Source organism: Notolepis coatsorum (assembly GCF_963971535.1).
Source record: "Notolepis coatsorum genome assembly, chromosome: 6".
Taxonomy (NCBI): Eukaryota; Metazoa; Chordata; class Actinopteri; order Aulopiformes; family Paralepididae; genus Notolepis; species Notolepis coatsorum.
The window spans coordinates 65,144,579-65,164,476 of record NC_140170.1 but is presented as its reverse complement, the minus strand read 5'-3'; the positions used below and the strand labels follow the sequence as shown (position 1 = coordinate 65,164,476).

Below are 19,898 nucleotides of genomic sequence, written 5' to 3'. Positions count from 1 at the left end.
CAGGTGAGGGCTGCCAATTAGCTAATTGGTGCTGATTGGTTACCTGCTGGCAGCTTTAAAACCAGCCCTGGTAACACACATGCACTGTCTGTGGTTAGAGAAGTGTTGGGTAACAGATAGCTATCACGGTCTTCTGTCCTTGTACTTTAGTTTACACCAGTAATTCCTTGATAGAGTAGCATTTTGAGTTTGAGCACAGGGTTTTGGTGTTGGTTTGCACATAGGTTGCGGGCCTTTGAGCCAGGGTCGTAACAGTAGTTAAACTCATTTACAGTGTTGCATGTTACATTCACAAGTGTCATAGTGCGTTAATAAATACTGAAACATCAGACAATCGGAACAATTAAGAACACATACAAATAAAAGTGTATATATAAAACATAGGTAATAAGTTAAAAACGATTACATATTGTGGTGACCTGATTGGTCAATCAAATGTTTATGACGATCGTCGTTAAATGAGAACCGTACCCGGACCCGGACCAAACTGGCTTCATAGGAGGCCGCCTGATCACTGAGAACATAAGACGTATACTGCACGTACTTGATGCCGACAAGGAGGACACCATACCTAAGGCGATGCTGTCCCTGGATGCTATGAAGGCCTTTGACAGGCTGGAATGGTCGTATCTGTGGGCAGTGCTAGAAAGGATGGGGTTAGGAAAAGGATTCATCGATATGATTAAAGTATTATACAAAGACCCATCGGCCATGATTACAACAGGCACAATCATCTCTGAAATATTTCCGGTATCACGCTCTGCCAGACAGGGTTGTCCTCTTAGTCCCGGACTGTTCAATCTATCATTAGAGCCTTTAGCACAATATATAAGACAATCCCAATCCATAGAACCTATCGTAATCAAGGGCACACAACAAAAAATTTGTTTATATGCGGACGATGTAATATTGTTCATGAAAAACCCCAACACCACATTGCCTCATCTGCTCAAGTTGATTGAGGACTTTGGTGATTTATCGGGATTTAAGATAAATTGGCCGAAGTCGGCTTTCCTTCCACTTAACACCCCTGCAAAAAAAGATACAACCCTCCCAGGACAGATACCGATGGTAAAACATTTCAGATGCTTGGGAGTGGAAATATTCCCTACCATAAGACAAACGGTGAAGCACAACTACACAAAAATCCAAAACAAAATCAAAGACGACCTTGATAGATGGGCAAAACTTAAGAACACAGTACAAGCACGGATATCAATAGTTAAGATGGATGTACTACCTAAAATCAACTTCTTCTGTTCAATGCTACCGTTACCCCCTCCAGAGGGTTACTGGAAAAGATTACACTCCTCCACATACAAATTTATTTGGAATAACAAACCACCACGTATAAAAAGATCCACCGCACAGAGAAATAAAGCAGATGGTGGCATGGCATTTCCAGATTTTTTCCTATATTTTAAGGCGTACTCATTAAGTCCATTGACAACATGGTTTGACTCCCAAGCATTAGCATCTTGGAGAAAAATAGAAGAAAACATAGTAGCCCCACATAGACTGAAGGACATAGCATACACTAAACTACCAATCAAGCACTGTGAACGAAAATTTGGCCCCATAATTACTCATGCGATCCGGATATGGCGTGAATCACAAAAAAAAAATCCTAACCCACAAGAATGGCACAATCATACTCCCTTATTCAATAACAATGCTCTCTTAATTGGAAAACGACCTATAAGATTCCCTATATGGGAAGAGCAAGGCATACACTCATTAGGGGATGTTTTTAACAAACAGGGTTTTTGTAGTGATAAAGAAATACGCAAAAAATTTAATCTCACCAAGTCCACATGGCTTTTTCACAAACAGTTAGAGCTATGTTTGAAGTCTCACAGTGTTCCATTAGACAGACCAATTGAACACCACAGATACCACAAATTCTTCTACTCAAGAGAGACATCGAGAGGTTTTGTTTCAGAATTTTATCATCAATTACTAACGTCCTCGTATGAAACCCTCCAACTTGACTCTGTCTGGAGGAGGGATATACCAGACCTGGAAAATGACTTTGATTGGCAAGGAGCCTGGGCAAATGTCCGACTTACATCAAGGAACCCGGATCATCAACAAATCAATCTTAACTATATTCACAGGACATACTTGACTCCTATAAGACTGTGCCGAATGGGGCTCAAACAAGATTCCAAATGCACCAAATGTACAAATGGGGACGAAGGGACATTTATGCACATGTATTGGGACTGCTCACCAGTTAAGGCATTCTGGAAAGATGTGACCCAACAAATATCAAAACTCGTATCTTGGAATATACCTGTACACCCCTCGGTATTGCTGTTGAATGATGTTTTTGAGTTTGCAGTGAATCCACAGCTAAAGAGATTGGTTTTATCGGGTATCACAGTAGCCAAAAAGCTGATCGCATCACGCTGGTTTCAACCGGAAAAAATGTGCCGTAAAGTTTGGTTTCTTACATATCTCGATGTAATTTACCATGAAATATCTACAGCAAGAATTCTGGGTCTCAATGAATCCAAAATGTCAATGTGGTTAGAAGTGGTGGAGAGAATAAAAGCTAGCTTATAATGGTAGTGTCTGGTTAGGTGCGAGGGATAGTGGAGGTACTTCTCAAGGTGGGGTCCGGGAGGGGGGGGTTCGAGCTGAGCATATGTGTGTAGGTTTTTTTTTTTTTTAGATAACAGGTATTATGGGTATATCTTATATAAAACAACTAACCAAAAGGTGATCTCATTGGATGTGCCCTGACAATTAATGCTTGTATATCTTATCGTGTGTTGTCATGTTTGTTTATATGTTTGTTTAAAAAATAATAAAAAAATAAAATACAAATGAGAACCGTGACCAATGAGCTGTCTCTGTTTGGCGTCACGTGACGCGTCATGAGACCACTATGAATGTAAACCATGCCTTTTTGTTTTGTCCTTCAGTTCAAGAACTACAGCCACGACACGGGTAAAGCCGTGCGCCGCGTCCCCAAGAAGAACCGCGCTGCGCAGGACTCTGAGGGCAAACGCCGCTCTGCCCTGAACGTGCGCCTCTTCCTGCGGGAGTTCTGCGTGGACTTCCTGGAGAACTGCTACAACCACCTCATGTACCTCGTCAAGGTGAGCGGCCGTCACCCCGACAACCACCGTCGCACCAGAGTAGGGATGTTCGATATTGTTTTTTTTTACCGATATACCGATATTGTCCAACTCTTAATTTCCGATACCGATATCAACCGATACCGATATAAATGCGGGGTCTCCCCCCCCCCCCCCAAACTGAATAATTTCAGGTAATTAACATTACATACAGTATCTCTTGTTGTGGAATTAACATAACATTATGCATACTTTTGATAATTAATAAAATCAGAATTTGTTCTTACTTGCTTGCCTGGGTAAATAAAGTTTAAATAAATGTAAAAAAAAAAAAAAATTAAACAGATACCGATAATTTCCGATATTACATTTTAATGCCAATATCGGCAGATAATATCGGACATCCCTACACCAGAGGCTTCTGTTGTGTTTTCGCTCTTACACCCAGTTACGCGTCTCGGGTCACCGGACTGTGAGTGGACAGCGCTTGATCGCGACCGATCTAAGTGTAACTGCATTAGGAGGACGGCTTGCTAATCCGATCACCTGAAGCACCTCTGGAGACGGGCGTTCAGATGTCACTGTTTTCGACAAGGGTGCACACTAGGGCTGCAACTAATGACTAATTTGGTAGTCGACTAATCTGCCGATTATTTTTTCGATTAGTCGACTAATCGAAAACCAATGTAAACAACAACAATTTTTTTTTTTTTTTTTTTTTTAATGACCTATCTTTGTGAAAGTGGCTTCTCAGCTCTGGTCCAGCTGAAGACAGAGCAGAGGAACAGATTGGACATTGAGCATGACCTCAGAGTTGCTTGTCTACCATCACCCCAGACTTTGAGACTCTTGTCAGGACCAAACAACAACATCATAACATGATGATCCCATAGCAAATTAAAATAATGACTCATGAAACATTTGAATTTGGATCTTTAAGCCACTTTAAATGAAAATGTATTTGAAGAACAATACAGCAATCACTCATAACAAGATAAATAAATTAAATAATACAAATTAAAGTGGAAGTGTACTTTAAATAACTTTTGTTTGCTGTGTGTGAGAGGAGTCCGTGTGTGTGTGTATGTGTGTGTCTTACTCTGATCGCTGTGTGAGTGAGAGGAGTGTGTGTACTGTGTAATTTGTGTGTGTGTCTTATAGGGGTGGGACCAGGGGAGGAAATTAGGCCACTTTACTCGCCAAATGCGAGTATTTTTTACGTTTGGCGAGTGATTCATGAAGACCACTCGCCAGTCTGGCGAGTTGACAGTGCCACGAGAGCACTGCACAAGACCCGCGGACATATATAATGTTTAATAAAAGTTCCCGCAGTACTGGCCAACCCGCGGACATATATAATGTTTAATAAAAGTTCCCGCAGTACTGGCTAACCCGCGGACATATATAATGTTTAATAAAAGTTCCCGCAGTACTGGCCAACCCGCGGACATATATAATGTTTAATAAAAGTTCCTGCAGTACTGGCCAACCCGCGGACATATATAATGTTTAATAAAAGTTCCCGCAGTACTGGCCAACCCGCGGACATATATAATGTTTAATAAAAGTTCCTGCAGTACTGGCCAACCCGCGGAAATATAGAATGTTGAATAAAAGTCCCGTGGTACTGGCCATCAGTCAAGGAAGCACTCGCAAACAGATAACGTTAAACACAGAAGATGGAAAACAGACAGACTGAGCAACGGGGAACTGCATCCAACCCTAGTACAACTCTCGAGTCCAAGGCAAGGACACATTTAAATTACAGAGGTGTATGTTAGTCTATTGCGCACCGGACTACGACGTAAGGTTAGACATTTTATTTCATGCTCAAAAGCCCCTGGCTTGCACATCGCAGTCACGAAAGGGGCTAGATCAACCAGTGCACAACAGCAGACCAACCCAACTGACGTTACCGCAACACTCGACGGTACTTCACAGCACTGTCGTAAGGCCACCGTGCCGTCTTAAAGGCACAGTGAACACTCGGATGCATACACAACATTGACGTGGCTTGACAACCGAGGTTCAAAGTTAACTTGATTGACTGATTGAAAACTTTATTAACAGATTGCAGAATGGGTACAATACAGTACGGCTCAATACACACAATTGTTAAGGGGATGCAGACCAGAGAAAGACTTTCGTCTTGTTTACATCAGGGTCCCCCATTTTCAATTCATCATAACATATGACATACACGACATACAGATAGACAGTACTGCTACATCTATACATTTCACATCTATCTATCTATACACTTCACAACATACTTCGGTTTTTTTCTTTCACTGCCCAACCCAGTCCAACCCAGCATCTTTCACTGCCCAGTTCAGCCCAACCCAGTCCTAAGCTTGGCGCTGCTGTGATGGCTGCCTTTCTGATCGCTCCGACGAGACTGTGCTTTATTTTGTTAATTTTTATAGTATTAGGAGTTTTATTTGCACCAACTGTTGGTGCATTATATGTGTATGACCGTCAGTCAATCATTGACATTGGATTACGGGAAACTTACCAACTGGATTACTCGCTGGATCAACTTTCCGAACCACATCAATGGCCGGAAGAAATCCTCCGGAGACTAGGACCGGATCCTTTGTCCCTAGACCCCAGGAAAAGACGTCGAGGAAAAAGGTCTGGGATCCGAAACAGGCTGAGATCCAGACGACACCGTACACCACTTCCCAGTATATTGCTAGCCAATGTACAATCAATAGACAATAAACTGGATGACATCCGAGCAAGGACTCAATACCAAAGAGACGTTAGGGACTGCAACGTTCTCTGCTTCACCGAAACGTGGCTCACGCCGGAGGTTCCAGATCACGCGATTCAACCAGCGGATCATTTCTTTATCCATAGGAAGGATCGGACACAATCAGAGTCCGGTAAACAACGTGGTGGAGGTATTGCCTTCATGTTTAACAAAAATTGGAGTGATCCAACGAATGTGAAGGAATTATCCAATCACTGCTCCCCAGAACTGGAATATATAACCATCAAGTGTCGTCCTTTCTTCCTCCCGAGGGAGTTAACGGCGATCATCCTGGTCGGAGTGTATATTCCACCGCAAGCCAACAACAACGCCGCGCTCTCCAGACTACACGACGAGGTAAACAATATACAAGCGACGAACGTTAACGCCGCCATTTTAGTACTGGGAGATTTCAATAGCGCCAATCTGAGAAAGGTATTGCCTGATTTCTACCAGCATGTGACTTGCAACACCAGAGGCGGTAACATCCTAGATCACTGTTACACGCAATTTAAAGGTGGCTACAAGGCTCATTCTGATAGTGGCTTTGGCAAGTCAGATCACGCATCCATTTTCCTTACACCAAAGTACAGACAAAGAATTAAAAGTACTCCCGTAGTCTCGCGAGAGGTGCAGAAATGGGATGTGACGTCAGAGGATACACTAGTGTCAGTGTTTCACAACACAGACTGGATTGTATTCCGCGACACAGATAACATTAATGCCTACACGGAGACAGTGCTGGACTATGTCTGTACTAGGGTGAAAGAAACAATCCCCACTACCAAAATGAAAGTTTACCCAAATCAAAAACCCTGGGTAGACAAATCCGTCCGTGAAGCTCTGAGAGAGCGCACCAAAGCATACAATGACGGCCTAGTGGCAGGCAACATGAACGACCACAAGGTGGCGCAACACAACGTAAGGAGGACAGTGACAGAGGCCAAACGACGCTACAGGGATAAAATTGAACTCCAGTTTGAACAAGCTGACTCTAGAGCTATGTGGCAGGGGCTCAAAACGATGACAGACTACAAAGGCGCCTCCCTCAAACTGAACAGTGACATCTCCTTAGCAAACGACCTCAATACCTTCTATGCGAGGTTTGATGCTGGTAATAACAACACCAGCCCACAAGCCTCGGCAATGGGGGGGGGGGGGTCGGCTGCTGATGGAGGCGCAGTGTTCAGGGTAACAGAGCATGAGGTGAGGCGGACCTTTAAAAAAGTGAATATCAGGAAGGCAGCAGGTCCGGACGGCATCCCCGGCCGCGTCCTAAAAGTCTGTGCCGACCAACTGGCCCCAGTATTCACTGACATATTTAACCTGTCCTTAGAACAGGCTGTCATCCCCACCTGCCTGAAGAAGTCCACTATTATCCCTGTACCCAAAAAATCCAAGCCTGCTTGCCTCAACGACTACCGCCCTGTAGCTCTCACCTCCATAGCCATGAAGTGCTTTGAGAAGCTAGTAAAGGGCTACATCTGCTCCTCCCTCCCCATCAACATGGACCCCCTGCAATTTGCATACCGCCCCAACAGGTCCACGGAGGACGCCATATCCCATGTGCTGCACACAGCAGCATCACACCTGGACAAGAGGCAGGGGAACTATGTGAGAATGCTATTCATCGACTACAGCTCGGCATTCAATACCATAGTCCCCTCCATACTCATAGCCAAGCTCAGGGACCTGGGCTTGGGCTATGACCTCTGCCAGTGGGTCTTGGACTTCCTGACTGGCAGACCCCAGGTGGTGAGAGCAGGCAACTGCACCTCCTCATCCATCACCCTCAACATAGGGGCCCCCCAGGGCTGTGTTCTGAGTCCCCTCCTCTACTCCCTGTACACACACGACTGTGTGGCTCAGCGGAGTAGCAATACAATCGTCAAATTTGCTGACGACACAGTGGTGGTGGGCCTGATCTCTGCCAACGACGAGAGGGCCTACCTGGAAGAGGTCAAGGTCCTGGCGGGATGGTGCCAGGAAAACAGCCTCTCCCTGAACGTCAGCAAAACAAAGGAGATGATTGTGGACTTCAGGAGGTCGGGGGTCAAGGACTACAGCCCCCTCAGCATCGACGGGGCACCGGTTGAGAGAGTCAACAGCTTCAAGTACCTCGGAGCCCACATATCCGAGGACTTGAAATGGACCATACACATTAACAGTGTGGTGAAGAAGGCACGACAACGCCTCTACTTCCTCAGGCGCCTAAGGAAGTTCCAAGTCAGCCAGAAGATCCTTAAGAACTTCTACTCATGTACAATAGAGAGCATCTTGACCGGCAACATCACCTCCTGGTTTGGGAATAGCACTGCAAAAGACCAAAGCAGACTACAAAGAGTGACACGTTCAGCCGAACGCACAACCGGAGGGGGGCTCCCCACCCTCCAGAACATTTACTACAAGCGTTGCAAGGGGAAGGCTAAGAGAATTATTAAGGACTCGAGCCACCCGAACAACTGCCTCTTTGAACTGCTGCCGTCAGGCAAGCGATACAGGAGTCTCAAGGTGAGCACAGAAAGACTCAGAAGTAGCTTCTATCCCCAGGCCATCAGGCTGCTAAACGAACAATGAATGAACACTACACAACAACAACCACCAAACACACATAGCACACACATCCACACGCACACACTCACTTTAAACAAACACACTGTAGCACCCACTACACACACTTTATAGCACACACCCACTTTAAACAAACACACTGTAGCACCCACTCCCCACACTTTATATTTATGGATGAAGGATTGCACTACAACTCGTACACCTTACTGTAAATTGTACCTAAAATTGTACCTCATCCCATTTCTGCTTTGCACTAGATAGTACTGTACACTAGTACACTGCATAGTTGTGTATTGTATATTATATGGTAACTCAGAACATTGTACATATGTCTATACCGAACAACTGTGACCTCATTTTCTTCTTCTAAATTCATGCTATATTATGTTATTATGTTATTTGATACTATCTTGTCTAGCACAGTCTCTGGAGCGTAACAGTAAGAAGCATTTTGTATGAAAGTATTCTGTACTTCTGTATGACAACTATTAAAGAACTTGAACTTGAACTTGAATAGATCCCTCTTTCATGTTAATATGTGTTATGCTAATATTGTGAAGAGTAGAGACTGTTATTAATGTTTTATGCTAATAAATATTTTAAAGAGTAGAGACACGGTGTGATTATTACTATGATTGAAAATCAATTTAGACGAAGACATACAAAGAAGTAATTATCACAATTAGCGATTTTTTTTGGCTGGTAAAAAATCAGTTTGTCTGGTAAAAAAAATCAGATACTCGCCAGTTGGCTGGTAAGCCAAAAAGTTAGTTTCCTCCCCTGGGTGGGACGATACATCGATCCAGATCGATACATCGATGTAATTATCAACGATCGAATCGGATCGATGCGATGTAATAAGATCGATTCATATCGATACTCTTATTTTGAAAATCCTGTGGCGAGTCTCATAACTGATTGTGTTAAATGGGCATATGATATCATCTCATATCGATCGCAGGCACCTGAATCTAATCGTATCGTATTGTATCGTGAGAGACTTTGTGATATCGGCAAATATCGTATCGTTGTCCAAAGAATCGATATCGTATCGTATCATGATGAAACTGGTGATTCCCACCCCTAGTGTCTTACTCTGATCGCTGTGTGAGTGAGAGGTGTGTACTGTGTAATTTGTGAATGTGTGTGTGTCTTACTCTGATCGCTGTGTGTGAGAGAGAGGAGTGTGAATGTGTGTGTGTCTTACTCTGATCGCTGTGTGTGAGTGAGAGGAGTGTGTATGTGTGTGTGTCTTACTCTGATCGCTGTGTGAGAGGAGTGTGTATGTGTGTGTCTTACTCTGATCGCTGTGTGTGAGTGAGAGGAGTGCGTGTGTAATGTATTGTGTGTCTAGTCTGATCATCATCTCCTGCAGGGGAACAATGTTTTCAATGTCCAAAATTTGCTATGGGATCATCATGTTATGATGTTGTCTGGAACCCTGAGAAGCCACTCTCACAAAGATAGGTAGTGCACAAAAAAAAAAAAAAAAAATTAAATAACGTTTTTTTTTTTTTTTTTTTTTTTTTAATGACTAATCGACGCAACAATTTCTCGTCAACGATTTTTTTATAATCGACATCGTCGATTATGTCGACTAATCGTTGCAGCCCTAGTGCACACACAGAATGTTAAGATACGATGTTCCTTTATTGGTCCCTGTTACAACCAAGCCTGCATGTCTTGCCCTAAGGCCTCAACAGTCAAGCTGAGATGGCTCGTTTTCCCCTAGAGGCCTTGGTTGCAACGTGGTGGACACATGGAGTCAGACACGTTTTTAGCAAAAATAACAATATTTATTTCCTATTTAAGTAACAAAAGGTGGAGAGCTGGCTGTTTTATTTGTTACACACAAGGTACATTACAGTGAAATGCTTGGTTCTGTATGAGCCCCCTGAGAATGTGCTTCATACAGTAAAAAAAAGAATAAAGTCTGTCGGTTATATTTATTATATAATTAATAATTTTTATATATTATAGCAGTTGTGGAAAGTGTAGTCTAGATACCCGCGGATGGATTGAAAGGAGGTCAGGATGTCTGTGACGTACACTGTGTTCTGCACATCATACGGGAAATCACTGTTGTATCTCACTGTGGAAACTGGAGACTTATAATAATAATCTAATATAATCCTGCTAAATCATACAAAGACAATCTGGATAAGATAAAGGTTTATTCTTCCCCCTGTGGGAATAATCTGTATCCTTGTTGACAACACCATGGCAAAGGGCAAGAATGTAGAAGTACGTGGAGAAGTATAAGCACAATGAAATTAAACCATAAGAAGTAAAGGCACATAATAGAGACCCATATTAATGGGGTATTCTGCCGATTTTTTACCTGAATCCTATTGTTCTGTAGTGTGGAGGACATGCGATAATTTTGACATGAAACGTGTTCTGTGTCTCTAGAGCTCTGCTGCATCTGCCCTCTAGTCTGACTCTTAACCACCCAAACCTGCACAGACTACAATGTATGACGTATATGATGCCAGTTAGGGCACCTTGTGTGTATACTGTTTACTTTTAGTCATACTCATGGTATACATTCAAATGTATCGCTTTATATGGCCTATATTTATTGTAACATATAATATATCCGATACGGCATACAGACCCTCATCTGCACCTTTGTTTACACTGTTTATTTATTCTCATATTTTTATATTCAGAGTTAATTATATTGTTTACACTTGTTTATTTCTTAGTCTTTCTCTTATTACCCTGCCCATACCTGTACCCCCTCCCTCCCACATGCTGCTATGACACCCATATTTCTCCAAGGGGATCAATAAAGGAGTACCGGTATCTTATCTTGTCTTATCTTAACACATTCACAGCCAGGGGTCGCTGTTTACCTTCTATATAGAACGCCAGTGCTGTAAGTCAATGGGGCGCTTTGTTCACTTGCGAGTGCTTAAAATATATCTTATATTATAGCTATGGGTCTAATACACCCGTCGATTGTCAGTGAGTTGCTTCCAGTCAACATGCACAAAACAGATTGTTTTTTCATCCGAACATTTCCGTTTTATACCGTTTTGAATATGAGTATAGTTTTGGTGATTCTTAGTAATCCCAGGAAAAGACGCGATAATAGCGTTTTAGTGGAATCCACTAAACACGTTGTCATTTTTCGCCTGATTATCTAATCATCCTGAAATCAATGCTAGATTATCGTTATTATCCTTCCTCATGCAAGAATGAAAAGGGCCAATGGGATCAATAAAGGAACATCTTGTCTTGTCTTATCTTAATCTGATTCAAAAGTGGTCAAAAAGTGGTTTGTCCTCTATTCCCCAGGAGGGTCTGATCCGGGAGCAGTGAAGCGGCTCACACAGTAACAGTTTGTCCTCTTGTTCCCCAGGAGGGTCTGATCCGGGAGCAGTGAAGCGGCTCACACCGTAACAGTTTGTCCTCTTGTTCCCCAGGAGGGTCTGATCCGGGAGCAGTGAAGCGGCTCACACAGTAACAGTTTGTCCTCTTGTTCCCCAGGAGGGTCTGATCCGGGAGCAGTGAAGCGGGTGACGCAGTAACAGTTTGTCCTCTTGTTCCCCAGGAGGGACTGATCCGGGAGCAGTGAAGCGGCTCACACAGTAACAGTTTGTCCTCTTGTTCCCCAGGAGGGTCTGATCCGGGAGCAGTGAAGCGGCTCACACAGTAACAGTTTGTCCTCTTGTTCCCCAGGAGGGTCTGATCCGGGAGCAGTGAAGCGGCTCACACAGTAACAGTTTGTCCTCTTGTTCCCCAGGAGGGTCTGATCCGGGAGCAGTGAAGCGGCTCACACCGTAACAGTTTGTCCTCTTGTTCCCCAGGAGGGTCTGATCCGGGAGCAGTGAAGCGGCTCACACAGTAACAGTTTGTCCTCTTGTTCCCCAGGAGGGTCTGATCCGGGAGCAGTGAAGCGGGTGACGCAGTAACAGTTTGTCCTCTTGTTCCCCAGGAGGGACTGATCCGGGAGCAGTGAAGCGGCTCACACAGTAACAGTTTGTCCTCTTGTTCCCCAGGAGGGTCTGATCCGGGAGCAGTGAAGCGGCTCACACAGTAACAGTTTGTCCTCTTGTTCCCCAGGAGGGTCTGATCCGGGAGCAGTGAAGCGGCTCACACAGTAACAGTTTGTCCTCTTGTTCCCCAGGAGGGGCTGATCCGGGAGCAGTGAAGCGGCTCACACAGTAACAGTTTGTCCTCTTGTTCCCCAGGAGGGACTGATCCGGGAGCAGTGAAGCGGCTCACACAGTAACAGTTTGTCCTCTTGTTCCCCAGGAGGGTCTGATCCGGGAGCAGTGAAGCGGCTCACACAGTAACAGTTTGTCCTCTTGTTCCCCAGGAGGGTCTGATCCGGGAGCAGTGAAGCGGCTCACACAGTAACAGTTTGTCCTCTTGTTCCCCAGGAGGGGCTGATCCGGGAGCAGTGAAGCGGCTCACACAGTAACAGTTTGTCCTCTTGTTCCCCAGGAGGGGCTGATCCGGGAGCAGGCCCAGCAGCACGACGAGACCTACTACCTCTGGGCCCTGAGCTTCTTCATGGCCTTCAACCGCGGCGACGGCTTCCGGCAAGACCTCGTCTCCGAGACCATGTCCATCCGCGCCTTCCACTTCATCGAGCGCAACATCACCAACTACTACGAGATGATGCTCACGGACCGCAAGGAGGCCACGTCCTGGTCCCGCAGGTGAGGGGCTCGCTGGCCGTCTCTCACACAGGGTATCTGCGGGGTATTAGAAAAGTATTGGATTCATAATTCCTAATTCTCAATTTAAGGCCTTAAAAGATATTAAAAAGTCTTAAAAATGTGCACAGGTGGGGCGCCAGGGTGGCACACTGCGGTGCAACACGGCAGTCCCGGGTTCGACTGCCGGACCCGGCGACCTTTGCCGAATGTCTTCCCCTATCTATCCTCCCATACTTCCTCTCTCTCTCTACCGGACTACCTTAAAAAAAAAAAACAATAAAAATATCTACCAAAAACATAATTATTATTATATAAGTATTATATGTTTAGGGTGGCAGCCTGGCTGTTGGGAGATGAAATAATATTAAATATATGAAATAATCGATTTACTCTTATTACACTTAACTTGAGTAACCTTTCACCCCCTAGGATGCACTTGGCTCTGAAGGCCTATCAAGAGCTGCTGCTGACTGTGAATGAGATGGATCACTCCCGCGACGAGAACATCCGCCAGGGTTCCAACGTCATCAAGAGTGAGTGTTTACTTATCGCTTGTTATTGTGATTATATTATATTAGCAGGCGTTGATTAGATGATAAAATGTATTGTCATTATACAGCACAAGTACAATACAACGCAAATCGTTGCATCCAACCAGAGTGCAAATGTAACAGTAACCGTCGGTAGTGCGATAGTAACGGGTTAACCTTCTGCAGTGTGGCAGTGAAAGGGTTAAGACTTGTCCTGCCACTTAACACTTTCAGTGCCAGCAGGGGGCGCACGATTTAGTGCTTGAATGCCCACCATCCACTTCAATGTTAGCGTTAAAAACGCCTAATCTATGTTTTAAATTATGGCTATGTGTCTAATCTGCCCCTCACTTATCAATGACTCATTTTCCAGTCAACATTGTCGAAGCGGATTGTTTTTTTATCGGTTCATTTTTGTTTTATAGCATTTTGAAAAGCCCTAGTTTTCAAGGAAAATATAAATATTCCATGATAATCGCCCTTTTCTGGAATATTCTAGAATACACAAAAACGTTGTCATTTTTCGGCCTATTTATGAATCGTTTTCAAATAAACGCTAGATTATCGATAGTGTACGTATGCACGCGATATATAGGCGATCTGAAAAATCTATTCTCTGATTTCCTTAAAGCGATCGCGCACACACAGACAGATCACACATAGGGCGAACGCTGAGATCTCAGCGAATACAACTCTGATTATCCCAAGACTTGTAAAATAGATTCCTTACCTCAGATCAGATGTTCTCCAAAAAGATCATTCCAATTCCTGATCGCCATTCCAAAAATCGATCGCTTTTATTGATCCAACGCTACATACTGTACATTATGTATTCCACACTGTTCTGAGGCTCCACAATGAATCCGATCGGCTCGGGTTACATGCCTGAGAAGTAAAATGTGGATTCCGGATTTTTCTTTTCTCATCCATTTTCATTGAGTCCATTCCAAAAGGGTGCATTACCATCTGGGAGACGATAGGGGCGGTTTTTTCACATCTGAGCTCCTACAGGGGCTGCATACCAACGGGAGACTCGGTTGATGAAATATGAATTCAGATCGCTAATAAAAAAATAAAACGCTAATTGTTGTGGTGGGCATTGGGCTGATAACACGTCTTATCACGTGGTGGGCACTGAAAGTGTTAATGAATACTCAGACAATGACCTCGGCTGAAAGAATAGAATTAGGTTATGCTGTTAAAAGTGGCCTATCATTTAACCAGGGTAATCTCATAACTGAATGAATGTCTTATTGAAGCATGTACCGTAAATGTATGTCCGTCCGTCCCGTCCCCCCCCCCCCCCCCCCCTCGCCTGTCCCCTGTAGGTAACATCTTCTACCTGATGGAGTACAGGGAGATCCTCCTGACCCTGCTGAGGAAGTTTGATGCGAGGAGGCAGCCGCACTCCTTCCTCAAGGACCTGGTGGAGTCGACCCACCTCTTCCTCCGCATGCTGGAGCGCTTCTGCAAAGGCCGCAACAACCTGGTGGTGCAGGTAGGCGCTCGTGGACACAGGAGTCCTGTCCTGTCGTCTCTCTGTTAGCCGGCTGTCCTTTGAACATTTCTGATGCCGATACGAATACCAAAACCATACTTTTTTTTTCTCAATACCTTACTTGTCCTGAGTGGGCACGGCAGTGGCTCAGGAGGTAGAGCGGTCGTCTGGTAATCCGAAGGCTCCCGGGTAAATTTCGGCTCGTCCCAGCATTGTGTCAAAGTGTCCTTGAGCAAGACACTTAACAACCCCTAACTGCTCCCGATGAGCAGGTTGGCACCTTGCATGGTTGCCTTTGCCAGTGTATGAATTAATGGGTGAATGTGAGGCATAAGTTGTAAAGCGCTTTGGATAAAAGCTGCTTTATAAATGCAGTCCATTTACCATTGATGTGCCAATCTGAGGCTTTGTTACATTTTGGCTGATTTTGGATTGTGGTTGAACAGAAGAAATGTTATATGTTGGAGCAAACACGCTTATTGGGCTCACTGATTCTGATGAGATTAACTACTTATGTATCGGAATTTGGTATTGAATGACACAATAATCATTTGATCTCGATTATCTTGTTATCGTGACCGTGACCGTGGGAAGCCAACATTTTAATTGAAACTTGATTAATTTCCCAGCCCTACTCGGTTGTATTTAACCCCCTCTTGTTTCCCGCAGAGGAAGAAGACGAAGCGGAAGAAGCCTCGGGGGCAGAAGAAGCCGCCTGCGGTGGACATGAGCCCAGAAGCCCGGGAGGAGGCCTGGACGGCTGTGGCGGAGGAGCTGAGGGCCTCCGGGTTTCAGGTCCGTGTGGGGAATCTACTAGCGGGAGCAAGGAGATTAGATTCGATTCAAAATCAAAACTCAGGACGGCTGGGTGGCGCAGGGGACAAGGCACTCGTCACCAACGCAAGAGACACTGGTAGACACCAAGCGTTGCTTCCGGCTTGGCCGGCCGTCATACTGGCTCGATTGGCAGAGTCAGCGGGGAGGGAAGCCGGTGGGTGAGTCTCTGGGTCGTTGTGGACAGCGACTCCTACAGTTCGGTCGGGGTGCCTGCACAGCGAGGGAATGATCTAAGAGAGGTAGTGTGACCTTCCACACGTTACACTCTCCCAGTGAGAGTCCGCGCTGCCAGGTGAAAAGAAGCGGTGGGCTGGCTACACATGTGTCGGAGGAAGCATGTGATAGTCTCCGCCCTCCCGGACGGTAGGGGGTAGAGTGCGCAACAACCAGGAAGGGGATTGGGAATTGGTATAACGACTAACATTGGGATGGGAGAAAAACGGAAAAAGGAGGAAAAAGATAATAAAAAAATAAAAACTGGGTACTGGGTACATATTCATTTTTACTGCCATGTAATCTCAGAATGTCATTTATTCTGTGAATGATTGCTACCAACAACAACAGTTAGGGAAAATAGACAATCCTGCCAACCAATTAACCTTTTTGTCCACTAGTCCACAGGGGTGTAAACCCCTGATTTTGACACCAAGATGACTTATTAATAAATCGCAACATCGCAACATTTGTGTGTAATTTTTTTTTAATTAGTGCTGTCAGGCGATTAAAAAAATTTATCTAATTAATTACAGGATTTGTAATTAATTAATCGCATTTTAATCGCATAACTATTTTAGGCCTGATATTCTATATTCTATAATCATATTTCAAATTGCATGTGTCCGGATGGCAGAATTCAGTACTGTATCTACAAAACCTTCTGTTTAATCATCTTCCATTTATTCATTTGCTTAGATTTTTCAGGTCTGGTCAATTTTAGCATGGTGTTATTCACACAGTCAAAGATAAAAAAAAAAAAAAAATTATTAAATTGAATTGATATTCTCATTTGGTTCATTACAATTTACTCAAGCCTAGTAACAGACAGTATTTCTGACACTGGGAATACATTCCCTGAGATCCATAGATGTCCCTAGAATCAGATACCAAGAACATGCAAATGGACCATTTAAAAAAAAAAAAAAAAAAAAAGTCTGTAAATGTTTATTCTACGTTCTTATGGAATTAATGAGATTAAAATAAAAATTAATTATTTAATACATTTTGAGTTCATTTTCATAACGTGATAATTTGCTGTGTAATTAATTAATCTAATTAACACGATAAACTGACAGATAAATGTGGCCCCCTGGCTGTGGCCGGGTGCTTCTTCCGCACTGTGTCCAGGATGTAATGCATGTGCTGAAGACTTGCACCATCTCTCTCTCTGCCTGCAGCTGTCGGATGGTCTGATGGAGGGTATTGTACCGTTTGACGCTGCCTCCGAGACGCCCATGGAGGAGCAGAGGACCGAGGCCATGGTGCGCCTGCAGGACGCCCTGATGGCCAGGCTGGGACCGGAGGCACTGGGGCTGCTGCGTGCTGCCAGGTTAGTAGGACCCCCCGGTACCCAACAGCTCATCAGGCCTATCTCAAGGTCTCTTAGATTATTGAGGTCTAGACGATGATCACAAAAACGAATCAAATTACATCTAGACAGTGATCACAGAAGCAGTCAAATTTAGGAATGGAATCTTGGAACCTATTCTACACGTTTAAAGGTCAACCTCCACGTTGTATTTTTGTTCAATAAACAATGTGGACTAGGCCAACAGTGACTTTCATGAAGAATTGGAAAAAAAAGTATTGAAATTGACCCAGTTTTAGCGTTTTTATCAAAACATTTTGTCTGCCCAACACAATCAACATGCACATGCATATTTTAATCAATGGTTTATAACGTGCACGTGTAATGTCGTCACAACAGGTATTGGTCACCAGGGGGCTCTGTGACCCTACTCCTGTGCTCTGGGAGACACAGGCAGTAGCAAGGAGGCAGAGCATTATTTTCGGCGTTGGGTGCATGATGCGCATGCGCTGTTATCACACAAGGCAGCCAACGCCGGAAATAATGCTGTTTTGAGCAGTTTATAAAAAATATTTAAAATGTTTATTAGCAACGCAGAGCTTTCAAACCATCCCGTATCTCTGTCCGAAACCCTCGTGCAACTGTGAGTACATTTGAAATGTCTCTGTGATACTTGTATAACGAACGGTTCGGCCAGAACCAGTCCTTCATGGTAAATCTAGGTTGGTTTCCTATTAAGGAGCAAGTGACTGTGGATTCACTCGGTGCATCAGTCACGAAAGGGGCTATGATGAGCTTGGCAAGCCAGAGTAAAACACAGTTTTCATTCAATCAATCAATAACAACATTAACCAGACTCTCGTTGTGTCTATTATGCTAACGCTAACGTTACCTCATTGTGTCTATTCTACAAGCTTTAACGTTACCTAGCCTCTCGTGTCTATCTGCTAACGTTAGCATTAGGCTAACTAACGTTACGTCCCTAACCCCAACACGCGTAACTAATCAGCGATCTTTTTGTCAGACTAAACTCTCCGCTCGGTGGCAAATTGTGTTGATGTCGGTTTTGTTTCATCAATAAATGAGGCAGAATACACAGTGACTGTATCCTTTTTTATTGCACTTGTTTCTTGCTGCAAACATACATAAGACATCCTACGCGAGACATTAAAGATGGCGGCGTTCTGTTTTCGTTCAGACTCCCCAAACAGTGACGCGTCTCTCTTCTGACCAATCAGTGGTCTGCAGTTTTTCATGTGTCATTTCTGGAGCTCTCATGCTGATCATCAGCAGCCCTGCCTCCCCACACGGAGACAAACTGAGTACTTTATTTTAGTGGAAAAGCAACATTAGATTCGGCTCATTAATATGCAAGCCACACCTGTTGTGACGTCGGCGTTTGATACGCTTTTTTGATTCGCGCGTGCATGTTATTCGTGCGTGGACCTTTTTAACTCTTTCAGAGTGGCATTTCCGGTGTCAAATGGAAAAAAATAAATAATGAAATTATATACCAATGATGTAAACTACCCATAATTGATCAGTAGGGTTTAACCTAGAGGTTGGGCTTTAAATGACTGGTTGGTTCTTACGATTCCTCCAGTTTGCTCTGAACTTGGAAAAACTGCCTTTTTCCTTTTGATGCTTCCAACACCTGGAATGCCCTCCAACACCGACCACCGAGTCTCGAACTGTCTCAGCTGATTTTTTTTTATTGTTAATTCTTATTTATTGTGCCTAATATGTATGGTCTTGTTTTGTTAGTTCGTCATCGCTGTAAATGAGGGTAACCTCATAAGTGACTTACAAGTTGAGATGAACATTTTATAATTTAATTAAATTAACGATGACTAAATCAAATTTCCTTAAGATTTTGTAGAGGTTCAGTGACCATGGGAGCGAACGCAGAAGCTTGTGTGGTGAATAATGTCCCTCCTCTCTGTCCTCAGGGAGGTCTGGCCAGAGGGAGATGTGTTTGGTTCGGCTGATGTGGAGCCTGAGGCAGAGCTGGAGCTCCTCAAGCAGATCCTCTTAGCCAACCTTCCAAGTAAGTCTCAAGTTCAAGTTCATGTTTCAAGTTTCTTTATTATTTGTCATACAGAAATACAGGATACTTTTGTATGAAATGCTTCTTTCTGTTCTGCTCCTGAGAGTGTGCTAGGTAAAAATAGATCATTATCAAATTAGTATAATAAGTATAAAATAGAATTCAAGTACTTAAGTGTAAACAAGACAACAATTTTCAATATACATATGTACAATATACAATGCAGAGTAGTTACAATACAATATAAATGGGATGAGGTAGCTTGTGGTGTCACCTTGTGGTGGTAAGGTGCAAGGCTTGGCTATGTGCAGTGAGGTATGAGTTGCCAATAAATATAAAGTGTGTTAGTGTCTAAAGTGTGTAAAGTGGGTGCTAC

General features: G+C 43.9%; 1 protein-coding gene across 1 annotated transcript in view; it reads left to right on the top strand.

Annotated features, from left to right (window-relative positions):
- Positions 1-19,898, top strand: part of timeless (timeless circadian clock) — a 66,125-nt gene that overhangs the window by 19,850 nt on the left and 26,377 nt on the right. Inside the window, exons 10-16 of the mRNA XM_084317569.1 lie at positions 2,931-3,107; positions 12,868-13,085; positions 13,515-13,618; positions 14,944-15,113; positions 15,783-15,908; positions 17,345-17,496; positions 19,425-19,522. Coding sequence (XP_084173695.1) covers positions 2,931-3,107; positions 12,868-13,085; positions 13,515-13,618; positions 14,944-15,113; positions 15,783-15,908; positions 17,345-17,496; positions 19,425-19,522 — 1,045 coding nt within the window. The remainder of the gene's footprint in view (positions 1-2,930; positions 3,108-12,867; positions 13,086-13,514; positions 13,619-14,943; positions 15,114-15,782; positions 15,909-17,344; positions 17,497-19,424; positions 19,523-19,898) is intronic.